A 23,032-nucleotide genomic window follows, 5' to 3' on the forward strand; every position below is an offset into this window, starting at 1 on the left:
ACACTATAAATGATTTAACTGTAATGTGAACTAAATTATATACATTATAACCTGGGTAATATAAAAGTATAAATGGAGATTTATGTAAGTTTAATATGTAACATTGTATTCTGTTGCCCACAAAGAAATAACTTATACAAGTATAAATTAAAATTTATGTAAGTTATATGTAACATTATATTCTGTTGTCCACAAAGAAATAACTTGTAGTTGACGATGTCTAATGGAACAGCAATGTTATCTTCAGACAACTAAAAGGAATTGATTAGAATATGTTGACATGACATTCCGTTCCTTTCCGTCAAGTCTGAATCGGCCTTTATTTGCAACTTTTAAGACTAACTTTAGTTATGTCTTTTTCACTTTTTAAACTATATCACGAGCATCTAATATTTCTCCTCAACAAATAAGTATTTATGGTTTAGCAGTTTGCTCATTTGTGAGCTATCGAGTAGCCAACGATATTTTGCACAGCAATCCGTAACATTGTTGATCGCTGATAATCTAGTGTGCAGTACTGTCATCTTCGCTATCCTTGATTTGTTGTTTTCATTGTGTTTGATGTGTGGTCTTTAAACCGAAAAAAGTAGTGATGCTGACATGTCTTGCATCATAATATGTCAAGGGTTCAGTGTGACGTTGCTGTCTTAATTTGATGTTTCTTGTAAGCTGTCATCTTAAATATGTCGTGGTTCGATGCATTAACTTACACATCAGGTCTCGTTCTTAGAGGGTTAACACGAGAAGCTGGCCCAGATAAGGTTCTGAGTGTCAAACCAGAAAAATATGGAAATTGCATAATTCGTTGCCGAGAAGATTCCATTGTTCTCTATGGACCAACTGATGGGCAATATGAAATTGTGTTGCATCGTCCTTGCAGCGAAACATTGAACGAAGCGTATAGGTGAGATTATTGTTTGACACATCACTGAAGTGTAAAGTAATGAGAGATAAGTCTATCTGACGTGTTTCATCACAGAATTTTTGTGATCATTCTGGCTGGCTTATGACGTATCATCCGTCTCGAAAGAAAGCCCTTGGATTTGAATACTTTCCGCATTTGTATTAGGTTACAGTTCTAATCAGTGGCATGGACACTATCATTCAAGGTTTTTTTGCATCCGGCTGGGGTGATACTTTCGGCACCTGCACTCATTTTCCATAAATTGATATGTTGGTTTCGTTCTCAGCACAGCACATACCTTTATACTTGTAGAGCAATACTGAACAGAATTGGCTTTTCCTGAATTGGAAGAACCAGGAGTCGTCGTGTATGACTACAGTTCACCTGTTCCTCTGTAAAGCAAATGCTAATTTGATGAAATACTGAACTTTTTCTGGGAGCTAAATTGGGCCATCTCTGTTCTTTACTGCATTTTGCACACAGTTTAATAAAGTACACTTCTGTCACTCACCAAATAAGAATATTGATGAAACAGTGAGCAGACAGCTGTGAAAAGGTGGATTCAGAAACCCAGATGTTCATTATAATTAACATTTTTTGTCATTTCGCTGACTTGCGTAATTAAAATATCCATGATGGTTCTTTCAGAGTTGGTAATATCGATTTTATAAACGCCAGTGCTCCATTGGTAGACTTGATGAATTTTCAGTACTGCGTATTTGGTAAAAAGGTTGGAGGGTTGAAAGCTGGCAACAAAGCCTTTTTAATTTCTTTTCAAACAACTTCTTTTCTGTGCAGTACCCTTTATTTCTATCTACAGTTTATCAAAGAACATTCTGTCACCATGGGAATACTGCATATCTGTCAGAGATAAAGGCAGCTTTATTACAGGGTGATGAGGTATATGATGATATTGCTACTGGATTTGTGAATCTCACATAAAAAACGTTAAACACTAACCACCACCACCATCACATAAAAACATTGTCCACTTGTGGTCATTTTTATGTAGGCCTACAACAGTAGTGCTACTAGTCCAGGTATTTTGACATTGGCCTCTCAGTATATATATTCCTTACTGTCATTGCTTGTTAAAAATACTAGTTTATGCCCAAGAATAAGCAGCTTTCACTCAGTTAATACTAGGCAGCATTCAAACCTGTATTTGGATTGGACTTCCTCAACACTTGCGCAGAAAGGTATGCGGTATACTGCTGCAGCCATTTTCAATAAGCTACCACCCAATTTCAAAAATAAAATCTTAGCAGTAATCAACGTGCTTATCAATCTCGCCTGAAGTGTTTCCACATGGGTCACTCATTCTGTTCTGTTGAGGAGTTCCTTGAAAAATTAAGCTGATTCTTGTTGTGTTGTTGATTGTGTTTACTTAAACTTATGGATTGACTTTTTTCATGTTCATAAACGTTTTATTTTTATCTGTCATTACTTTTATGTTGTAATTTCATGTGCTGATGTGTTCCATGACCTTGGAGATTTGCTCCTCAATTGGGTCCTCCGGAACTTGACATGTAAATAAATAAATAACTAGACTTGTTCAGCTTTGCAGTATCCAGGACCGATACACTGATGAGCCAAAACATTATGCCCAAATGACATTGGATGCCACCTCGTGGCATTGCGGGTACATGATAACTGTAACGGAAGTATGTAAGCAGAGCAGGCATGTATGGGGCAACCCGTAGTGAAGATATGGGATGCAAATGAGGACATCCATTGAGATAAACAACTCTGGCGAAGGGCCAGATCATAGTTATGTAGAGCCTGTGAACAAGTATGTCAAAAACAGCGAAGCTGGTCGAATGTTCACATGCTTCTGTTGTGAGCATCTACAGAAAGAGAGAGGAGGACAGTGAGACTACCACTAGGCGCTAAATGTCTAGACATCCATGACTCTACATAGAACGTGGAGTACGGAGGCTTGTCTGCTCTGTAAAGTAGGATAAATGACGATCTGTGGCATCTTTGCCGAAAAAGCACAATGCTGGTGCAAGCACAAGTGTTTCGGAGCACACTGTTCATCATACATTGTTGAACATGGAGCCCACAGCAGGCCACCCCTACCTGTTCACATGTTGACCCATCAATATTGTCAGCTATGATTGCAGAGGGCAAGAGACCATCCTGATTCGACCGTCAATCAATGGAAATGTGTCAGTTCTTCAAGTTAATCACATTTTTGCTACACTAAATCACTAGTCATCTCCATAGATGCTGTTATCGAGGCGAACGGAGGCTCGAAATGTGCAGTGCGTTATGGATGGGGGCTGGTGGGAGTAGTATCAAGCTATGGGAGACACATTCCTGTGGTTGTGTAGGACCTTTGGTAGTAATTGAAGATACGCTGACAGCTGCAAACCACTTGTATATGCTTGATGTCTTCCCCGACAGCAATATCATCTTTCAGCAGTGTAATTTTCCTTGTGTTGGAGCCGGAGCCCATGCTACAGTGGTTTGAGGAGCATTGTAGTCAACTGAAGTTGATGTTTCAGTGAACAAATTCACCTGCTGTACATTTTATGGAACCTACCTGCGTCGCTATCCGATGCCATCACCATGTATGCAAATCAGTGGCCTGTTATTTATGTGAATTACACGACTTCCATAGACATCTAATGCTACATACCTCCACAAACCTACCAATAAATTGTCGGACCCATGATACGCAGAATCAGTGATGTATTTCATTCCAAAGACAGACAAACAAGCTGTTAAGCAGGTGGTCATAATGTTTTGGCTCATCAGTGAATATTTTGTGCAGGCGAAGCATCTTAAATGTCCACGTCAACTTTAAAGATTGTATTAACTGGTGTGTGCATAGAGTGGTTGCTCTGTGCTGCTACTAGCCAAAGGGAACAGTAAATTGCAACTAGAAATGAATGTGACAGTGCCACTTGACACAGATAAGGGATGGTGCAGAGAAAATAAACTTGTTACATTTCTCACAAGTATACATATGTTAGCCTGTAACCAGAGTTAATGATGTGCCTATATGCAGTATCCTTAGTTGTTACTTGTGGTGCATTTAGATGAGAAATCAAGCTTCAATACACACACAATTGTACCATGCTTAAAATTTGGGGTATTGTTGACAAAATTACTAGTAATGCATAGTTAAATATTCATCTCTGACACTGAGGCAGGACTAGCAATCATAGTGGACTATGGTCTGAACTTAAGGATGCATAGAGTAAGGCTGCTGAAAGAGGAACTACCTTACCAGATGCATTAGGTACAGTAAATTGTGCACTATAAGTTGTATTTGGAGTCCTTGGTGTTGATCTGTATGTATGAGTGAGAACAACTATGTTCTGGGTGAAGAAAGGCAGGCCACATAAAATGAATGAAATGCCAAGTACTCAAGTAGACATGCACATGTCCATCAGGAAGCATATTATGGATTTATGACAAGAAATATGGGACACCTCTGTCACTGGAAAGTGAATATATTGTTTCATTTCAGATGACTGCTAGAGACTCCAAATCCTTCATTCAGCCAACAGCTATTCTTATTTACTGTTTAAAAGAGCACAATCCCTACCCAGAATATCATTGTAGCATTATAAGAACTGTCAAATCAAATGAGGGGGAAATAGGTCCAGAAATTTCCAAACTGTCTTCAAATCCAAATCTGAGTGTAACAGGGAGAGCAGGTCTTGAGTAACTATTTAATAACACATGTGGTCAAATGGAAATGGTCCATTTATGCTGTTGAGTTGGTGCTAGACTCGTGAGGTTCTTGAAATTGAATGTAGAGTATTGTCACACTCAGTATCACTGTAGATTAGTTTAAGACTGATATACCGGGTGATCAAAAAGTCAGTATAAATTTGAAAACTGAATAAATCAAGGAATAATGTAGATAGAGAGGTACAAATTGACATACATGCTTGGAATGACATGGGGTTTTATTAGAACCAAAAAAATACAAAAGTTCAAAAAATGTCCAACAGTTGGCGCTTCATCTGATCAGAAGAGCAATAATTAGCATAACAAGCTAAGACAAAGCAAGCATGATGTTCTTTACAGGAAATGCTCAATATGTCCACCATCATTCCTCAACAATAGCTGTAGTCGAGGAATAATGTTGTGAACAGCACTGTAAAGCATGTCCGGAGTTATGGTGAGGCATTGGCGTTGGATGTTGTCTTTCAGCATCCCTAGAGATGTCGGTCGATCACGATACACTTGCGACTACAGGTAACCCCAAAGCCAATAACCAGACGGACTGAGGTCTGGGGACCTGGGAGGCCGAGCATGACGAAAGTGGCGGCTGAGCACACGATCATCACCAAACGGCGTGCGCAAGAGATCTTTCAGGCGTCTAGCAATATGAGGTGGTTCTAATAAAACCCCATGTCATTCCAAACATATGTGTCAATTTTTACCTCTCTATCTACATTATTTTGTGGTTTATTAAGTTTTCAAATTTATACTGACTTTTTGATCACCTTGTACATTAGGACAGATGTAAGTTGTCACCTCCTTCACCTATTTCAGTAATGGCAAGAAATTTCTCTCTGTTATTTTATAACATTTCAATGTTTTTTTCTGTGTCTCACTCTTCATTATCATCACCATCACCACCACCTTCCTTTCATGGATTAGGCTTTTGCCTGTTCTTGATTCATGAACAGAATCATTCCCATCTTTTTCTAAGTCTTCCAATATCTCTTTTTCCAGTTTGGCTTGTAGTTCAGAATGTTCTGAGCAATTCTGTGACCTGGCATTCTCATGAGGTGTTGCTTCCAATCTTGACGATATTTTTGAATTTTTCCATTTATGCTAAAAATATTTAATTCTGTTCTGTTATCTTCATTCTAATCATATCTCTTCTTCTGCATCCCTTCGTCTTTCTTAGGAACCTCATTTCTGCTGTTTGAATTTTATTTTCTTCTTTTTCTTGTAAAAAACAAGAAAAACAAACCCAGCTTTTGCTTTCATAGTATAACACTGGAATTACCATTACTTTATAGAATTTGATGATTGTTTCTTTTTGTACTTTATGGCCCAATGTTCTGCTAATGCTATCACAGACAGCTGGGAATTTGTGTATTTTATTCTCATTGCCAGGGCCAAAATCAAAACTTCAAGCACGGCCTAAATAAGAGATTTGAGACACTTGTTCTAAAACTGAATTATCCAAAACAATTTTTGATTTGACTGGATATTTTCCTCTGAATGCTGTTATTTTTGTTTTGTTACCAGAAATTTTAAAGTTATAGTTCTAGCAAATTTCATTTAGTTGGTATATAGATCTTTGGAGGCCATCTTCATTCTTTTGAAAAATAATGATGTCATCAGCAATCAAAAGTACATTCAGGTATTCGTTATCTTAATTCCTTTGTTTACTTTGCTTGTTACATGTCTACTTTTCTTTGTTTACTTCGAAGACATGCATTTTAGAGCCTATGTTTACTGAACATTAGCATTAAATCTATTATTATTATTATTATTATTATTATAAAATTTTTATTTTGTAATATTAGGCGATTGGCAGTGTTAAGAGAGAAATTAGGAATCAGCAATTATGAGGCAAATGTTTCCTGACAGAATAAAGTTCAGGTAGATGTGCACTGCCAAAATGTTCATCTACTGGAAGAGAATGAGTCCATAGTAATATAATGACTACTTTCGGAATTAATAACAAAAAGGTATGTAGGGGTATATTCTGGTGCAGCTACTTTTTAAAAGTTATGTAAAAAAAAGTCCTTTTAAGTCACTTACATGATGAGTTATGGATAAAGATGAATAAATAAATCAGGTATACAGGGCTCTTCGCAAAGTGAATATCTTATGCTGAAGCAAATGAGGCACTTAAAGCAGCACAGAGCCTGATATTTTCTGCGCCGTTTCCCCAAACCCTGAAGAAAATCATTACAGTGGTGGCATAATCAAAATGATATTGCCATAATTGCTACCTGAATCTGCAAATATAGTCACAAAGCAATGCCCACCATTTCCAATGAAGAATTTTGGACACTTTTGTCAGTGAAACAAAATGCAATGTCTAATAAGAAAGCAGCTGGCCTAGAGCCTTCATCAAATTACAGCTGCGTGTTGTCTCCTCAATTTACTCCTCTCTCTCCTCAACTTACTCCTCTCTAAACCCATTTTATCTCTTACTGACTTGCAAGCAGTTGGCATGTACAACTGAAAATAAATGTTTTCTTTATTTCTGCTCCTGCATTATCCTAAGGCCACAGAGGACCCTAATACCTTCCCAGGCAACTCCACTTCCATTTGTCCTCCTCCTCATCATCATATATTTCAGTGCACGCACCACTCTGTGGGCTTTGAGACCACTAACTCCCCCACCCCAGCTCTGCTGTAGTTTGATTTACGGGTAGCCTCATTCTCACATCAAATATCTTTGTACAGAGAACAAAGAACACACTTCATCACTGCTGACATCTTTCAGTAAGTAGAATTTCTAAATCAGCAGTTCTGATTGCCTGTTCTTGTGGACACTGCTTAGTGAAAAGTTGATAGTAATGTGCACATAACTGACTGTTTCCCTGATTTGGCTTCACCTTCCTGAAAGAATATAGCCTGAAAGGTCAGCTTGATGGATGCTTGGCAGGGCAAACTGGAAGTTTTACAGCCAGTTGACCATCTCCGAGCATTGTGACAGTGCATTTGGGGTAACAGATCACATTAGCAGAGAGAGTCATCAAGTTCGTAAAACCATCTGGTCTGCTTGGAAGACAGCTTGTCACTCGACACTGCAGTGAATGCTGTGCAGCAATAAGACATAGGTTGTTGCTCTTTGCACACATGCAGATTCTTTATTAGCCTCTGACAGCGTACAGTAGAATGGGCTTTCTCAGTGATTGCAAGTTATAATTGCAATCAAAGTATTAAAATTAATGTTCACATCACACGTGCAAAATATCTTTTATACAACTAAAATCTTAAATGTTGTTATGAAATTTCCATATCATAAAACTCTGTTGTGTTGTAACATGGGATTGTTGTAGCCAGTCATATAAATTTATTTTAAATTTTTTTAAATGGCACAGATTGAATAGAGAGAGAGAACTTGTTAAATATTTTGAGGGTATTCACTTTAGATTAGGTTAATACTTGTTCCATAGATCGTGAATACAACACAGCCTAATGAAATGGAATGTGTCAGTTTAACGAAAGGTTTCTTTACATCCCATAATTCAGAGTTTTTTCTTTTAATTTGTTTTTAAATTTTGGTTGGCTATCTGTCAGACTTTTGATACTATTGGGTACATGACCAAAGATTTTTCTGGCAGCATAATTCACCCCTTTCTGTGCCAAAGTTCAATTTAACTCATAGTAACAAAGATCAACCTTTCTTGTAGTGCTGTAGCTATGAACTTGGGTTGTTAATAACAAATTTTATAAGTGAATGTATACTGTGAAAATCTCTAGCTTTCTGAAATAAATGTTTGCAAGATGATCTTGGCTGGGCCCCAGCTATTATTCTGATTCACACTATTGTGCAGTGAATACTTTGTTCCTTAATGGTGAATTACCTCAAAATATGGTGCCGTATGAAAGCAGTGAATGAAGATAGGCAATAGTAAGCTAATTTACTTATATGTTTATTGCCAAAATTTGCAATAACTGTAATAGTATAAGTAGCAAAACTCAAACGTTTCAGCAGACCATCAATGTGTTTCTTCCAGTTCAATCTCTCATCAATGCAAACAACCAAAAATTTGGAATATTCTGCCCTAGACTTCTGTTCACTCTATTTATTAATGGTGTTATGCCATGTGCTGTACAGAGCTGTATATACTGTGTTTTATCAAAATTTAATGGGAATCCATTTGAAGGCAACCATGTAATAATTTTTTACAAGACATTATTTACAATTTCCTCAGCTAATTCTTGTTTGTTGAGTGTGATTACTATACTTGTATCATCAGCACAGAGAACTAGCTGCATCTTCATGAATATAGAGTGGCAAGTCATTAATATGTATTAAGAACAATGAGCCAACCCAAGATTGAATGTTGTGGGACCCCATTCTTGATACCTCCACAGTTTGAGGAATCTACTGATTTCTGCACATTATGTGAACTGTTTATTTCAATCTTCTGTACTTTCCTATTTAAATATGAATTAAACCATTTTTATACTGGCCCACTCATACCACAATACTGAAGCTTACCTAGAAGAATTCCATGATTTACACACTCAAAAGCCTTTTGGAGATCACAGAAAATCCTGATTGGTGATGTTTGGTTATTCAGAGCATTTAATATTTGATCAGTGAAAGCATATACTGGGTGAGCAAAAAGTCAGTATAAATATGAAAACTTAATAAACCACAGAATAATGTAGATAGAGAGGTAAAAATTGACACACATGCTTGGAATGACATGGGGTTTTATTAGAACCAAAATGCAGGATGGCGCTCCACCCCATATTGCTAGACGTGTGAAAGATCTCGTGTACGCGTCGTTTGGTGATGATCATGTGCTTAGCCGCCACTATCGTCATGCTTGGCCTCCCAGGTCCCCAGACCTCAGTCCGTGTGATTATTGGCTTTGGGGTTACCTGAAGTCGCAAGTGTATCGTGATCGACCGACATCTCTAGGTATGCTGAAAAACAACATCCGATGCCAATGCCTCACCGTAACTCCGGACATGCTTTACAGTGCTGTTCACAACATTATTCCTCGACTACAGCTATTGTTGAGGAATGATGGTGGACATATTGAGCATTTCCTGTAAAGAACATCATGTTTGCTTTGTCTTACTTTGTTATGCTAGTTATTGCTATTCTGATCAGATGAAGCGCCATCTGTCGGACATTCCGGTATATAGCATTTTATGTTGAAAAGCCTTTCTGAAAACCAAACTGGAATTCTGTTAGTACTTAATTTTTGCAGATAATTGAAGCTATTCTTGAATACATTACTTTTCAAGAATTTGGCACAAAGCTGTCATACTTGAGATTGGGCAGTAGTTGTTGGGATCAGACCTATCCCTGTTTCATGCAGTGGGTTAATAATAGCATATTTTAATCTGTTTCAGTGAGCTATTCCACATGTGACTGAGAATCCTAGTTATCTGTTGGGAATTAGCTTGCACTTTTTTGGAGATGTCGTCAAGTCCATGTGAGATTTTGGCATGGCTGCGTCACCTCTACGAAAATGTATAATTGTGTGAGATCTTATGTATGACATCCTCATGGAGGACACCAAATTGTCATCAGCATCTTCAGTGCCAGTTGGGAGAGATTTTATACTTCAGTGAAGCTGAGGGCCATGTTAGTAATAGCAGAGTGCACTCAGCAGAGGAGGCAGATGAAATATGTCCTTGCCATAGGGAAGGGGGATACAAAGATTTTTCACTCCCAAATCAGCCAGCAAGGCTTGGGTATGAGAATGGTATTTGCAAGACGGGGCCAGGTCAGGGCCACCAGTTTTCAGGTACTGCTGCCTTAAACTAGGCTGTTCCAGTGCTGTTACATCGGGGGCAGACACTGCCGAGCAACCCTCAGTTCATTCGCAGGGAGCTGCAGATAGCATAGACTACCCACCAGCTGGTCCATTTACACCAGGGATGAACAAGAATTCTGCTCATGTGCGGTGCTCCTGCTCGCGTGCCATTCTCTCTTCCGACCAATGCTGACTGCACTGAAGTATACAGTAGTGTGTGGTATGGGACAGTAGCACTTGGCGAATTGCTCAGTATATTGTGATTTTAATCTCGGTTTGCCAGTGCATCACTCATCTTGTCCTGTCCCTCGCAACCTCGAAGCATTTTAGAAAGAGTACTTGCACAGCTGGTATAGGAGATTTTTATCAACTTCTGAAGATGGTAACCATGCTTACCGAAACTGGTAATTTACAATAAAGGCTGTTTACAAGTGATCTGGGCTATGTAGTTCATCTTCTTTCAAGTAATTATGACAGGGTTCTTTGTACCACTCAAGATGAGTAAACTAATGTTTAGGAAGGTATTCGTGTATTCTTTCAGTGCCTCAGCGGATCATTTAAATCACATTTTCTTTATTGTCAGTGATCATACGGAAATGGGTCGTGTTTCTTGTCAGAAGTTGTCCCTTCCACAATGCAATATTCTTTTTAAATGCATCCAATTTTGCCATGAGTCAGAAATAAGTTGCTTCTCACCTTGCAATGCCTTATTCAGGGCAGTTGACAGTCAGCTCTACTTTAAATGCGTGGTCTGAGTCCACTCCAGATCTTCTAACTTTTGTTCTTGCTTTCCGCTTTCTTTCAGAAATTCATCTTCTTCTTCTTTCAGCATATCTGTCATCAGACAGGTATCTTCTCTCTCTCTCTCTCTCTCTCTCTCTCTCTCTCTCTCTCTCTCTCTCTGTGTGTGTGTGTGTGTGTGTGTGTGTGTGTGTGTGTGTGTGTGTGTGTGTGTGTCCTTCCTGGGTCCAGACATTCTTCCTCCTTTCTTCTACTTCTCCTTCCATGATTCTTTGTTGTGGACAATTCCTATGAAAGATGTTTTCCTCTTTTGTATCATCTTCATGTCTGTTGTCTGTTGATTGTTATAATTTTTAGCTTTTTCATCGTCTACTAAATCTTTAAATTCTTTCTGCATGGTGTTGTATTGCTGTTTCATAGAAAATTTGTGATAACATAGATTATTCAACTACATGACAGGTCCAGAATGAGATTTTCACTCTGCAGCGGAGTGTGCGCTGATATGAAACTTCCTGGCAGATTAAAACTGTGTGCCCGACCGAGACTCGAACTCGGGACCTTTGCCTTTCGCGGGCAAGTGCTCTACCAACTGAGCTACCGAAGCACGACTCATGCCCGGTACTCACAGCTTTACTTCTGCCAATACCTCGTCTCCTACCTTCCAAACTTTACAGAAGCTCTCCTGCGAACCTTGCAGAACTAGCACTCTTGAAAGAAAGGATATTGCGGAGACATGGCTTAGCCACAGCCTGGGGGATGTTTCCAGAATTAGATTTTCACTCTGCAGCGGAGAAAGAAAGGATATTGCGGAGACATGGCTTAGCCACAGCCTGGGGGATGTTTCCAGAATGAGATTTTCACTCTGCAGAGTGAAAATCTCATTCTGGAAACATCCCCCAGGCTGTGGTTAAGCCATGTCTCCGCCATATCCTTTCTTTCAGGAGTGCTAGTTCTGCAAGGTTCGCAGGAGAGCTTCTGTAAAGTTTGGAAGGTAGGAGACGAGGTACTGGCAGAAGTAAAACTGTGAGTACCGGGCGTGAGTCGTGCTTTGGTAGCTCAGTTGATAGAGCACTTGCCCGCAAAAGGCAAAGGTCCCGAGTTCGAGTCTCGGTCGGGCACACAGTTTTAATCTGCCAGGAAGTTTCGTTTTACATGACAGGTATTGAGAATTCTGTACTCTGCTAAGCATCTCCTTGTTTGTCATTCTGTCGGCCCCTTTCCCCTTTTCCATTCTTCTCATTAATCGTGTTTCAAAACTTTCTGAATATTTTTGTTCTTTCTGTCTGACTGTCCATGTTTCAGAAGCATAAGATGCCACACCCTACACAGCACATTTCTGAAGTGTAATGGGGATGCTTCTAGCTATCAGCAAACCTTTCAGTCTCCCAAAAGCTCTCTTTCCCCTGGAGATTCAAAAATAGCAGGTTTTTCAATAAAAAAAACTTGTTCCAGGCATGTCCTTTGGCTTAACCAGTGTTCTTTGCAGTAGTATATAATGTCTCCATACTCATTGTGCAATTCCATCAAAGCTGTTGCAACTGATGATTTAATAATGTGTGCAACTTCAGAAAATTTTCTATTCACAACACTAGTTCCATATCGTGTTCCATTCCTGTGTGTTTAAAATGAAGTTGTTCTTGACGTACAGAACAATGAATCCCTTAAAAATTGTCTGTTGATTGTTATAATTTTTAGCTTTTTCATCATCTGCTAAATCTTGAAATTCTTTTTGCGTGGTGTTGTATTGCTGCTTCATAGAAAATTTGTGATAACATCGATTATTCAACTACATGACAGATATTGAAAATTCTCATCCTTCTCCCAGTGAGTGATTCCCATTAATTTTTGAACAATTGTAGCAATAGATCACTTCCTCTTTTTGCGAACAATAGTGAAGGATAAACAGTGCTTAGACTATGAATCTGTTGAACTGAAGAAAGCTGGGCCAACCAAAATGAGTCGAATCAAGTGTTGGAAGGAAGTGTTACATTGCACTGTTAAATGAAGAATTGCACTATACCAAGAAGGACTGAGCAAATCTGAGAAATAGCGAGTAGTACTGAGACAGGTCAAGCTGTGGACCTATCGAGGGCAGCACATTGTGAACATGTGAAGTTGTGCCCACTGTGGCAGACCCTGTTTTATACAACATGTAACATATCATAACCACATGGCCAATCCTGCTCATGTGTGGTCAGCTGATGCAAAACTGTCACATAGGCTCCAGCCCAGCTGTGTGACTGCCCATCCATCAGTCTTTTGCCATTCCATGCTTACCTATGCCCGTGGGCACTTGGCTACCATCCGACAGACACGTGTGCTGGGACAGCCTTCCTTAAACTTTAAGCGTGTCTCAATAAGAGCATTGTATGTTTCATAGAATGGAAATCTTGGCTAAAGTGCCAAGATTACAAGGCTATAAAAAGAAAACCCTCTTCCCTGAGATGTCCATAGGGTGGATGGAAGATGAGGCATAACATTTGTCAGTGAGTAACCTGTGGGGTACTTGCCACAACCAAATGTTATGTCAGACTTTTCTAGTGTGCCATGTCTTGTCTGGATTGACAAGATGTCAAGCTTGTCTAATACGCAGCATTCTTTCATGATCAAACATCTGTTTCTAGCATCTTGTGGTTTATACTTCCACTGATTGAATGGATATTCTGCCACCCAACCAACAAAGTGAGCTTGGATGGACCAGTTCTCTTGAGAAAGTAAATTCCAAGTATGAAATGGATTTAAAATCTGTCTTTGCAGCTACTGAAGAAATGCATATTTATATTACCATACACATTTCATTTTATTGATTTAAAACATCATCAATGGTCTAGGCTGAAACACATTTATAATTTTGGTTTGCTTCTTAGATCAAAGAACAGTTTATCATGTATGATATTGAAGTTTGACTATTACTTACAGTATTTTTGTGCGGTTTCCATTTATGTCTAGAAGTATCATCTGCTTCCAGAAGTTCCAGCAAGCCGTGCTATTCACACTGATGTTTTTGGTATAATTTCATTTGGATTTGCAGCACTACACAATTCAGATATGAAATATGTTGTAGTATTACACCACTAGTGTTGTCAATGTATCTGGGTGCATGTCGTGGTGTAATTTAGTTTGTTTGTTTCATGTTTGTTGTCTGTATTTTTCTGTTGCCTTTAGCTCCTATTGAGTCTAACATGAATCTGATTGCAGTTTGTTTGTGATTCTGAGAGTGGTTTGAGGTTGCATTTATTACTGTTTGTTGTTGTTGTTCATGTTCTGTATTTATTTATTTATTCTCATTTATTTATTTATTCATTCATCTGTAGACAGTATAAATTGTATGGATATTGTCAACACACAAAACCAAGTGGTTATATTAAAATGCAGCTACCCACAGAGATCCAATAGGGCTGTAGTTAATGTATGGCAGTGAAACTTGATAGACATGCTAATGTATTGACGTAAAACTGATTTACACTGGGAAACAATTTAGTTCCATTTGTGGCCACCTGGTGCAACTCCGGCACTGTACACTGCTTGTGGGATTGTATTACCTCCACACAGTCATTTGACGAGCCTTAATGTGAGGGAATGGTTTTTGGCATGTTAATGACATGTGGCTGGGCAACATTATATGGAGTTACAAGGCACATTTTATGCTACAGGGTGCAGTGAATACACAGAACTGCTGAATTTGGGTTAAACCAAGTGTTGTGCATGAAGAACCATTACACTCACCTTTTGTGGCTGTGTGATGTGGTTTCACAAGCATGTTTATTCTTGGTTTGTTCTTCTTTGACGAGAATACCTCCAGAGTGCCTGTCAGTTGTACTGTGACATCTGTAAACAATTGAGACCTCCTTGTACAGCTTGTGATTTCTGCTTTGGAAGAGTGCAGCTTTGTGGAAACAGCTGTCTTCATGCAAGATGGCACAACACCTTATGTCACTTGCCAAGTGAAAGATCTGCATAATGCAACCTTCCACGAACATGTTCTCTCCAGAGATTTTCCAGATGCATGACCTGCAAGATCACCTGATCTGAATGCAAGTGACTTTTGGTGCAGGGAACATCTAAAAGAGCGCATTAATCAGGGAGATGTTTGGTTTCTACATGATCTGAAGGCCAGTATACAGGAACACATTGCTCAAGATTCCATTGGAATTTGCTGTAAGCAACTGTTAGTCATGCCATTTTACAGATGCAGCATCTCGTCGATGTTTCCAGTGCTCATATTAAACAAATTGTGTAAGCAATGGTTAATAGTAAAATCAACATTATGAATTTCTCACTTGTTCGACCTTTTCTGCCCACTTCATGTTCCAAATCCATTATTTATGGAAACATTTCCGTGTGTCTTTCTTGCATTCACTGTGCCAGATTTGCATCTGGTGGCCAATATTGGAACTATTTTTTTTTCAGGGTAAATTGCTTCCACATTAACTCATAAGCATATCTACCAAGTTTCACTTCCATATAATTGTTACAGTCCACAGGAATGTCTGTGAGTAGTTGCACTTTAATTATAACCACCCACTACATACAATACAGACACAAAGATACGTAAAAATATGGATTTACACCACATAGATCCATACATTATTTGTCTTACTAGATTACATTTGTATACATAATATTTCACTCTTCCATTGAACTTACTGTAAAATGCCTCTTAATTGCACTAATTAACCAGTAGCATAATTCTCTACAAAATTGACGTATCTTTTAGGTAGTCCTTTACAGTATAAAAATACTTTTCTAACAAATAATTTTTAGGGTATTCCTGAAGGCCTATATTTTGCTTTTGACTTTGTCTCTTATTCCATCATACAACACACTATTTTCGGTTTTTGTTCTGTTTTTATGACTGAGATGTAAATGGTGGCTGGATCTGGTTCCATGTTCTAGTGGAGATCTGTTTGTTGGGTACTGATTGATATCTTTCTATTTATGGCTCAATGTGTGCAAGATGTATTTACCTGAAACAGTCAAGATTCCCATAGATTTAAACAAATCTGTGCAGTGTGTTTTCTTGCTACCTTTTGTCATAATTCATACAGCTCTTTTTTTGTAGCTTAAAGATTGTTTGTAAATTCTGCTCTAATTACAGAATAAACATATTCAAAATATGTTGTTCTGATGCATGAACTGCTACACACTGAATTCATTGCAGAGCATGCCAACTTTTCTCATTCTGAGTGCAGTATTATGCTCAGTCCACTTTAGTTGTGTGTCAGTGTGAACCCCTTGAAATTTTGTTTTTGGTAAAAATTCATTGAGCTCATTTTTCACTTTTAAAGAATTATTTTTGGGTTTTCTGCTTACGTGAAAACTAATGTTGTTTCTTTACATTTAAGGTTAATTTGTTGCTGTCTACCCACCTGCATAAATCCATGAGTGTTCTTCAGCTTTTTCATTTAGTACACTTGGTGATACATCACTGACTAGAATGTTACTGTCATCAACAAACAGTAGTGTTTCACAGTGTTTGACAGTCTGGAAAAAAAATCATTGCTGTATATCGAGAAGAGTATTGAGCCAAGCACGCTTCCTTTTGAGACTCCAATATTAATGTATTCTGGGATAGAAAGGAGTTTTATGCTGTGACTGGAGTTTATTTGAGTGCTCTATACCTATTGCACTCTGTTTTTCTGGTGTGAACAAAACGAGTTGCATGCTACCTTCTTATACCTAGAGCTTCCAGTTTATTTAATAGAACTGTGTGGTCTACTGTATCAGAGGCTTTGCTAAAGCCAAGGAAGGTACCTGCTATAAGATCGCCTTTGTGTAGTGCTTCCAGAACAACATTTGTAAATTAAGCTGTAGCTTATTGTGTGCTTTTTGCCAGGCCTGAAACCAAACTGTTCTTTACACAGAAGATTGTACTGTGTTGGGTACCCCATGAGTATTTTTTTATGGTTTCTATTAATTTTGAAAACAATGACAGTAAAGAGACGAGCATATAATTTTCTGTATTTTCAGGGTCTCTTTTTGTATGTATAGGCAGGACCTTTGCATGCTTTGGTGCCTCTTAGAAGCCACCTATGGTGAATGATTCATTTATGATGAGCATTAAAGGGTCTTTGATAGTGTCTATATTGTCCATCAGAAGCACACAGGGACTTCATGTATATCTACCAAGGTTTTATTTTTTAGGTTCCGATCAACATTGTTTAGTTATTCTGCAGTGGTGCATTGCAACATCATTGTGTTTGGAACATAGTTCAGTGTTTGTACAGGCAGTATTTTATCAGATTTGTGTTACAGTTTGGTAGCTATGTTGCTGAAATATTAATTTGCAAAGTTTACTGTTTTTTTGGTATACTGTATTGTATCATTGTGCTGAAATTGTATGTTTACCTGTTTTGTCTTTTTTTCTATTTGTCTCTTGTTTGGTGACATTCTGGGTTAATTTTATTTTGTTTTCTGCCTTTTCTATAAATTTATCTTATTGAGATTTCCTTGCTGTTAGTAAAACTTTTCTGTATATCGGGAAACTTTATAATATGGGCATCAGTGGCTGAAGGTATGCCTTCTTGAGGAATAAACTGCAAATAGCTGTTGTATCATCTTTTAATAGTACTGCCTGCTTTCACAATGTTAGAGTTGAATCTTCAAGTAAACCTAAATGAAGAAGAATAGCATGTGGTGTGTGTGTGTGTGTGTGTGTGTGTGTGTGTGTGTGTGTGTGTGTGTGTGTCCATCCCCACATATACAGACACAAGCAGACAAATGTAAAGGCAAAGAGTTTGGGCAGAGATGTCAGTCTAGCCGGAAGTATAGAGGCAAAGATGTTGCTGAGTGACAAGTGATGTACGAGAGGCAGCAACTTGAAATTAGGGGAGGTTGAGGCCAGGTGGGTAATGGGAAGAGAGGATATATTGAAGGGCAAGTTCCCATCTCATCTTGGCACAGTGTTACACTGTCTGGGTTATCTGGATACTTCCCACTGACACCAGCCTATCAGAACTCCGGAGATGGGAACTTGCCCTACAATATATCCTCTCTTCCCGTTACCCACCTGGCCTCCACCTCCGCTAATTTCAAGTTGCCGCCCCTCGTACATCACTTGTCACTCAACAACATCTTTGCTTCTATACTTCCTCCTCGACTGACATCTCTGCCCAAACACTTTGCCTTTACATATGTCTACTTGTGTCTGTATATGTGCGGATGGATATGTATGTGCGTACGAGTGTATACCTGTCCCTTTTTCCCCCTCAGATAAGTCTTTCTGCTCCCGGGATTGGAATGACTCCTTACCCTCTCCCTTAAAACCCACATCCTTTCATGTTTCCCTCACCTTCCCTCTTTCCTCATGAAGCAACCGTGGGTTGCGAAAGCTTGATGTTTGTGTATGTGTCTTTATGTGTTTTTTATTTTTAGGTCATTTACAGGAAAAATTTGAACACATTGGACACCCATCATTCCGAATCAGGTTATAACAAATTAGTCAAATTAGTGATGAAAGTCAAAATTCAAATTGGGTGGAATGAAGAAGATGGCCGCAGAAGAAGAGCAACCCCATAAGATGAATAATAAATTTATGGACGTTTTACTATATGCTCTCTAGATTCTTGCCATTTCTAAAAAATATTTATATTTTATAATCCCCCGTGTACTATTCTCATTTGTTTAGATGTACCTGAAGACCAACTCAAACATTGTGTAACGGATACTACTATTAAAGGATCATACAACAGCTGTTTGCGATTTATTTTTCAAGAATTTTCTATATATGTTTTTGTTTGATTGGTAGTATTTTTGAAATGCAGGATCATTTTGCCTGTTTTTGTGCTGCTGAGGGTTTCCTTATTCCATTAGTCACCCAGTTACTTTTCTTTTGTGCTTTAGTAACCCTTAGTACTTTTCGGAACACTTCTTTTAATTTGAATGTAAATATCATTAGAAACTTTGCAAGCTTCCCAACCATCCTAGTCTCTGTGCACACTTCTTCCCATGCTTGATTGCTCATCTGTGTGGCAAATTCAGCCTATTTTTGGCTTACAGAAAAGCAATCTATATGTGAGTGTTTTATTTTTGTTTTCTATGCCCATGTTTAGTTTTAAGAACTAATTGGAATGATTATATATGACGATAGTATCTGTTCCTGAAAGAACAGTTACCGTGGATGACCATGCAGCTTTGCTAGAAATTAGCCCGGTCGGGGCACACATTTTCAACATGTCCCCAATAAAGTACATCAACGCCTGTTTGCAGCGGGGTGTCCATTTAATTATCAATTAATTGGAATGATCTGAAGCAACATAAGAATTTTCATCCTTGGAGTCAGTTATTACATAGTCAGTGATTGATGTTGAATGCTTGGTTACCAACGTTGCAGAGTGTTAATCAGTGGTGATATCCTATAGTTGTTGCTGTATTAATCAGAGTGATGACATTCTATAGTTGTACATAATGTTAAAGAATGTGTTACAGGATCCATCTGTGTTCAAAGTGTTGACATTTAAATTTCCACAAATGAGCATTGTCAAAGGTGTGGTTGTGATTGCCCTTTCTGATTGGTGTATATAGAAAGTTTAGATGTTATTTTCTTTTTCTTTTTTTTCATGTTCTCTTAATGTAAACTTTGCTCTTGTGTATTGATGGTATTCCCTTGTACAAAAAAGATATTTGTATTTTCTCATATTACATTCCATATTTCTTAGTAAAAATTCACAATTTTATCTTTTCCAGTCTCTATAGATCAAATGACGTTAATGCTGCAGAAATTAGATTTTTGGAATTGAAGGATAAGGTGCCACATCTTATTCAGATATCCAAGGATGTGAGTATAATTTTGTGAAAACTTTCCCACGATCATTTGAACATTTTGTTTATTTCAGTACAGATAATGTTTTAGATTGAAGATGTCTTGCCACCTTTATATAGTTGATGAAAAACATTTTTATCTTTATATGTAAATGTAAGGTGTATATAATAGAAAGAAACATTCCACATGGGAAAAATATATTAAAAAATGCTGTGACTTACCAAACGAGAAAGCGCTGGTAGATAGACACAATAAAAAACCACACAAATTTCAAGCTTTCGCAACCCACAGTTGCTTCATCAGGAAAGAGGGAAGGAGAGGGAAAGACGAAAGGATGTGGGTTTTAAGGGAGAGGTTAAGGAGGCATTCCAATCCTGGGAGCGGAAACACTTAGCTTAGGGGGAAAAAGGGACAGGTATATACTCGCGCGCGCGCACACACACACATATCCATCCGCACGTATAAATGTAAGGTTGCTTGTTTTTTTAAATTATTTAATTTACCAGACCAGTATTGAGGTCACACTCACCACCAGTAGTCTTACATTTTACTTTTGAGTCTTTATAGATTCTCTTTAATATGTTGTATTAATATTATAGACTTTCTAGCACATTCTCTTATTTTTATTAATAGATTAGAATTCCAAATATCAGTGACATATAAAAAACAAGCAGCCTTGTCTTTATGTATGCAAATAAAAATGTTGTTCACCAGCAGGAAATATTCTTTTACTGTAAGTTTCATATGTCATAAATGAGCCTTATTGGTGCAGTGTCTGTTACTTAAAACTCTACATTTCATTGCTGGGAACTCTGTGCCACTTTCAGAAGGTGTCAAAAAGTAACTGTTATAAATATAATAACTGAGTATTATTTTCATAACCATGCTCATATTATTTTGTCATTGTGCCTTAAGATATGTGGCTGGTAAATATCTGGGAAGCATTTCACAAACAGTAGCAGTGTTTTCTTTTCTCTGTCTTATGACCATGACAGGTAGGAAGCATTGGAAATGTCTCTATGCTTGCTGCATATCTGCAAATATTTGTGGAGAAAGATTCAAGGGGAGAAGAGAATGAAAGACTAAGCCTTACAAATCTAAAAATAAATAAATAAAACTGTTGTGAAATTAAAAATAAACCAAAAACAGTCAGTCTGCTCAAAAGTGCACATCTGTGAAATCAAAATCTACTGCTTGGTAATGTTCAATACTGTGTCACTCCACCACATGCATTACGAGGTCTGTTCAAAAAATTCCAGAATTGTGTCCACAGAATGTTCCCTTCCCCTCTAATTCCAAAAATTTTCACTTCTTCTTAACACAAATTTTTTGTGTGAAGTAGAGAAGGTTATGTCCCAGTAGATGGAATTGATGGTGTGTTTAAATAACTGGAAATAGATAAAATAACAAAGTAATGAGAAAGGGAGCATTAAGTTGTATGTTGGAGAAGGAGCACAAGCTGGATAATATAAAGGGGAGGATAGAAAAGGAGAAAAAATGAATCGAGGGTAGGGTGTGATAACAACACCCCTCGAAGGCATCTAAGGTAATCAGTCTAGATCCGCATCAATATCTATATACTTTTCTGCTTTTTTCCAGTTGATTAGACAATTCTGTTGATTTTCGTCTGTCTAAACAACTCCTGTCAGCGATCATAAAATAGTTTTGATCAGAACAAAATGGAGAAAGATAGGACAAATTATTTCCATTTGGCTGTGAAACTGCACCAACACACACAGTATCGAAAGTGTGCCATTTATGTACTTAAAAGAATGAGTTGTCTTGATGATTAAACACGTGATGTGGCTAATATTATTCAGATACCATTAAATTATTACCTGTATTTTAGAGGTTTTCCAGTTACTGCCAATTTACTGAGGATAATAAACATCCAGTCAATCAAAAGAAAAGGTTCTAAATGGCTATTTGGAATGTAAAAAATGGAGGGAGGGTGAGTGGGGGTTGATTTATAACTAAGAAACATAAAAAACATACACTGGTGATAAAAATGATGATAGAAATCGTACTAAATGGTAAAGGATGGGAAACTACTAACTGAGAAGAGATGAACAATGAAGGGAAATCTAACAGGTACTTTCTATTCCGTATTCTTTTTATTACTAAGATAAAAATGATAAACATGTTGTGAGAAAGCTTTATTAAACTAGAGATGAGAAAGGCAGTAAGAACAGACAAAAATAGATCTTGGAGGAAATTTAGACCATGTTAGATACAGTATTACAGGGCGTGCTGGAGATATAAGTTCCATGCAGACTGTTCAGAGAAATGATTTGGATTGATTGGGTAAATCGGTTCATATGATTTTCAGGTAGCAGTTGACTAAATACTACTAGTATGTCTGCTGTAGAGTTTGTTTCTTATCATTGATGAAAACTGAGGGGAAAAAAAGTGCAGCTGACTCCAGTATATAAGAAGGGTAGAAGAACAGACCTGCAAAATTACAGACCAATATTCCTAACTTCAGTTTTCTGCAGAATCTTTGAACATGTTCTCAGTTCAGTTGAGACAAAGAAGCTTATGTCCACAAATCAGCATGATTTTAGAAAGCATTACTTGTGCAAAACTCAGCTTACCCTTCTCTCATGTAATATACTGTAAACTATGGATGAAGGGCAACAGGCAGATGCCATATTTGTAGATTTCTGGAAGACTTTCGACATGGGGGCTGCATTGAAGGTTGTTAACAAAGGTATGAGCATATGGAATAAGTCTACAAATATGTGAGTGCTCGAAAACTTCCCAAGTTATAGAACCCAGTATGTTGTCCATGATGGCAAGTTTTTGTCAGAGACAAAGGTATTGTCAGGAATGTCCCAGGGAAATGTGATAGGACTGCTGCTGTTTTCTGTATACGTAAATGGTTTTTTGCGGATGGGGTGGGCGACAGTTGGCAGTTGTTGCTGATGATGCTGTGGTGCAGGGTAAGGTGTCATTGTTGGGTGACTGTAGGAAGATACAAGATGACTTGGACAAAATTTCTAGTTGGTGTGGTGAATGACAGCTAGCTCTAAATGTGAGGAAAATGCAGGTTAGCGCAGATGAGTAGGAAAAACAAACCTTACAGAGTTAACAGTGTCCTGCTTGACAGAGGCAAGCCACTTAAATATCTGGGCATAACGTTGCAAAGTGATATGAAATGGAACAAGCATGTGAGAAGTGTCG

The 23,032-nt window shown here is 38.0% G+C and overlaps 1 protein-coding gene across 4 annotated transcripts in view; it reads left to right on the forward strand.

Moving 5' to 3' along the window:
* The first annotated feature begins 518 nt into the window (after positions 1-518).
* The window catches only part of LOC126475471 (85/88 kDa calcium-independent phospholipase A2-like), a 182,481-nt gene continuing 159,967 nt past the window's right edge, over positions 519-23,032 (forward strand). For 3 of the 4 annotated variants that reach the window (XR_007586734.1, XR_007586736.1, XR_007586735.1), the window contains exons 1-2: positions 519-904; positions 19,774-19,864. Coding sequence is in view for 1 of the 4 variants with exons in the window: in XM_050103358.1 (XP_049959315.1) it covers positions 684-904; positions 19,774-19,864 (312 nt within the window). In the remaining 3 variants the exon portion in view is untranslated. The remainder of the gene's footprint in view (positions 905-19,773; positions 19,865-23,032) is intronic. The other variant, XM_050103358.1, reaches the window with a different exon arrangement.

Source organism: Schistocerca serialis, chromosome 4 (genome assembly GCF_023864345.2).
Source record: "Schistocerca serialis cubense isolate TAMUIC-IGC-003099 chromosome 4, iqSchSeri2.2, whole genome shotgun sequence".
Lineage (NCBI taxonomy): Eukaryota > Metazoa > Arthropoda > Insecta > Orthoptera > Acrididae > Schistocerca > Schistocerca serialis.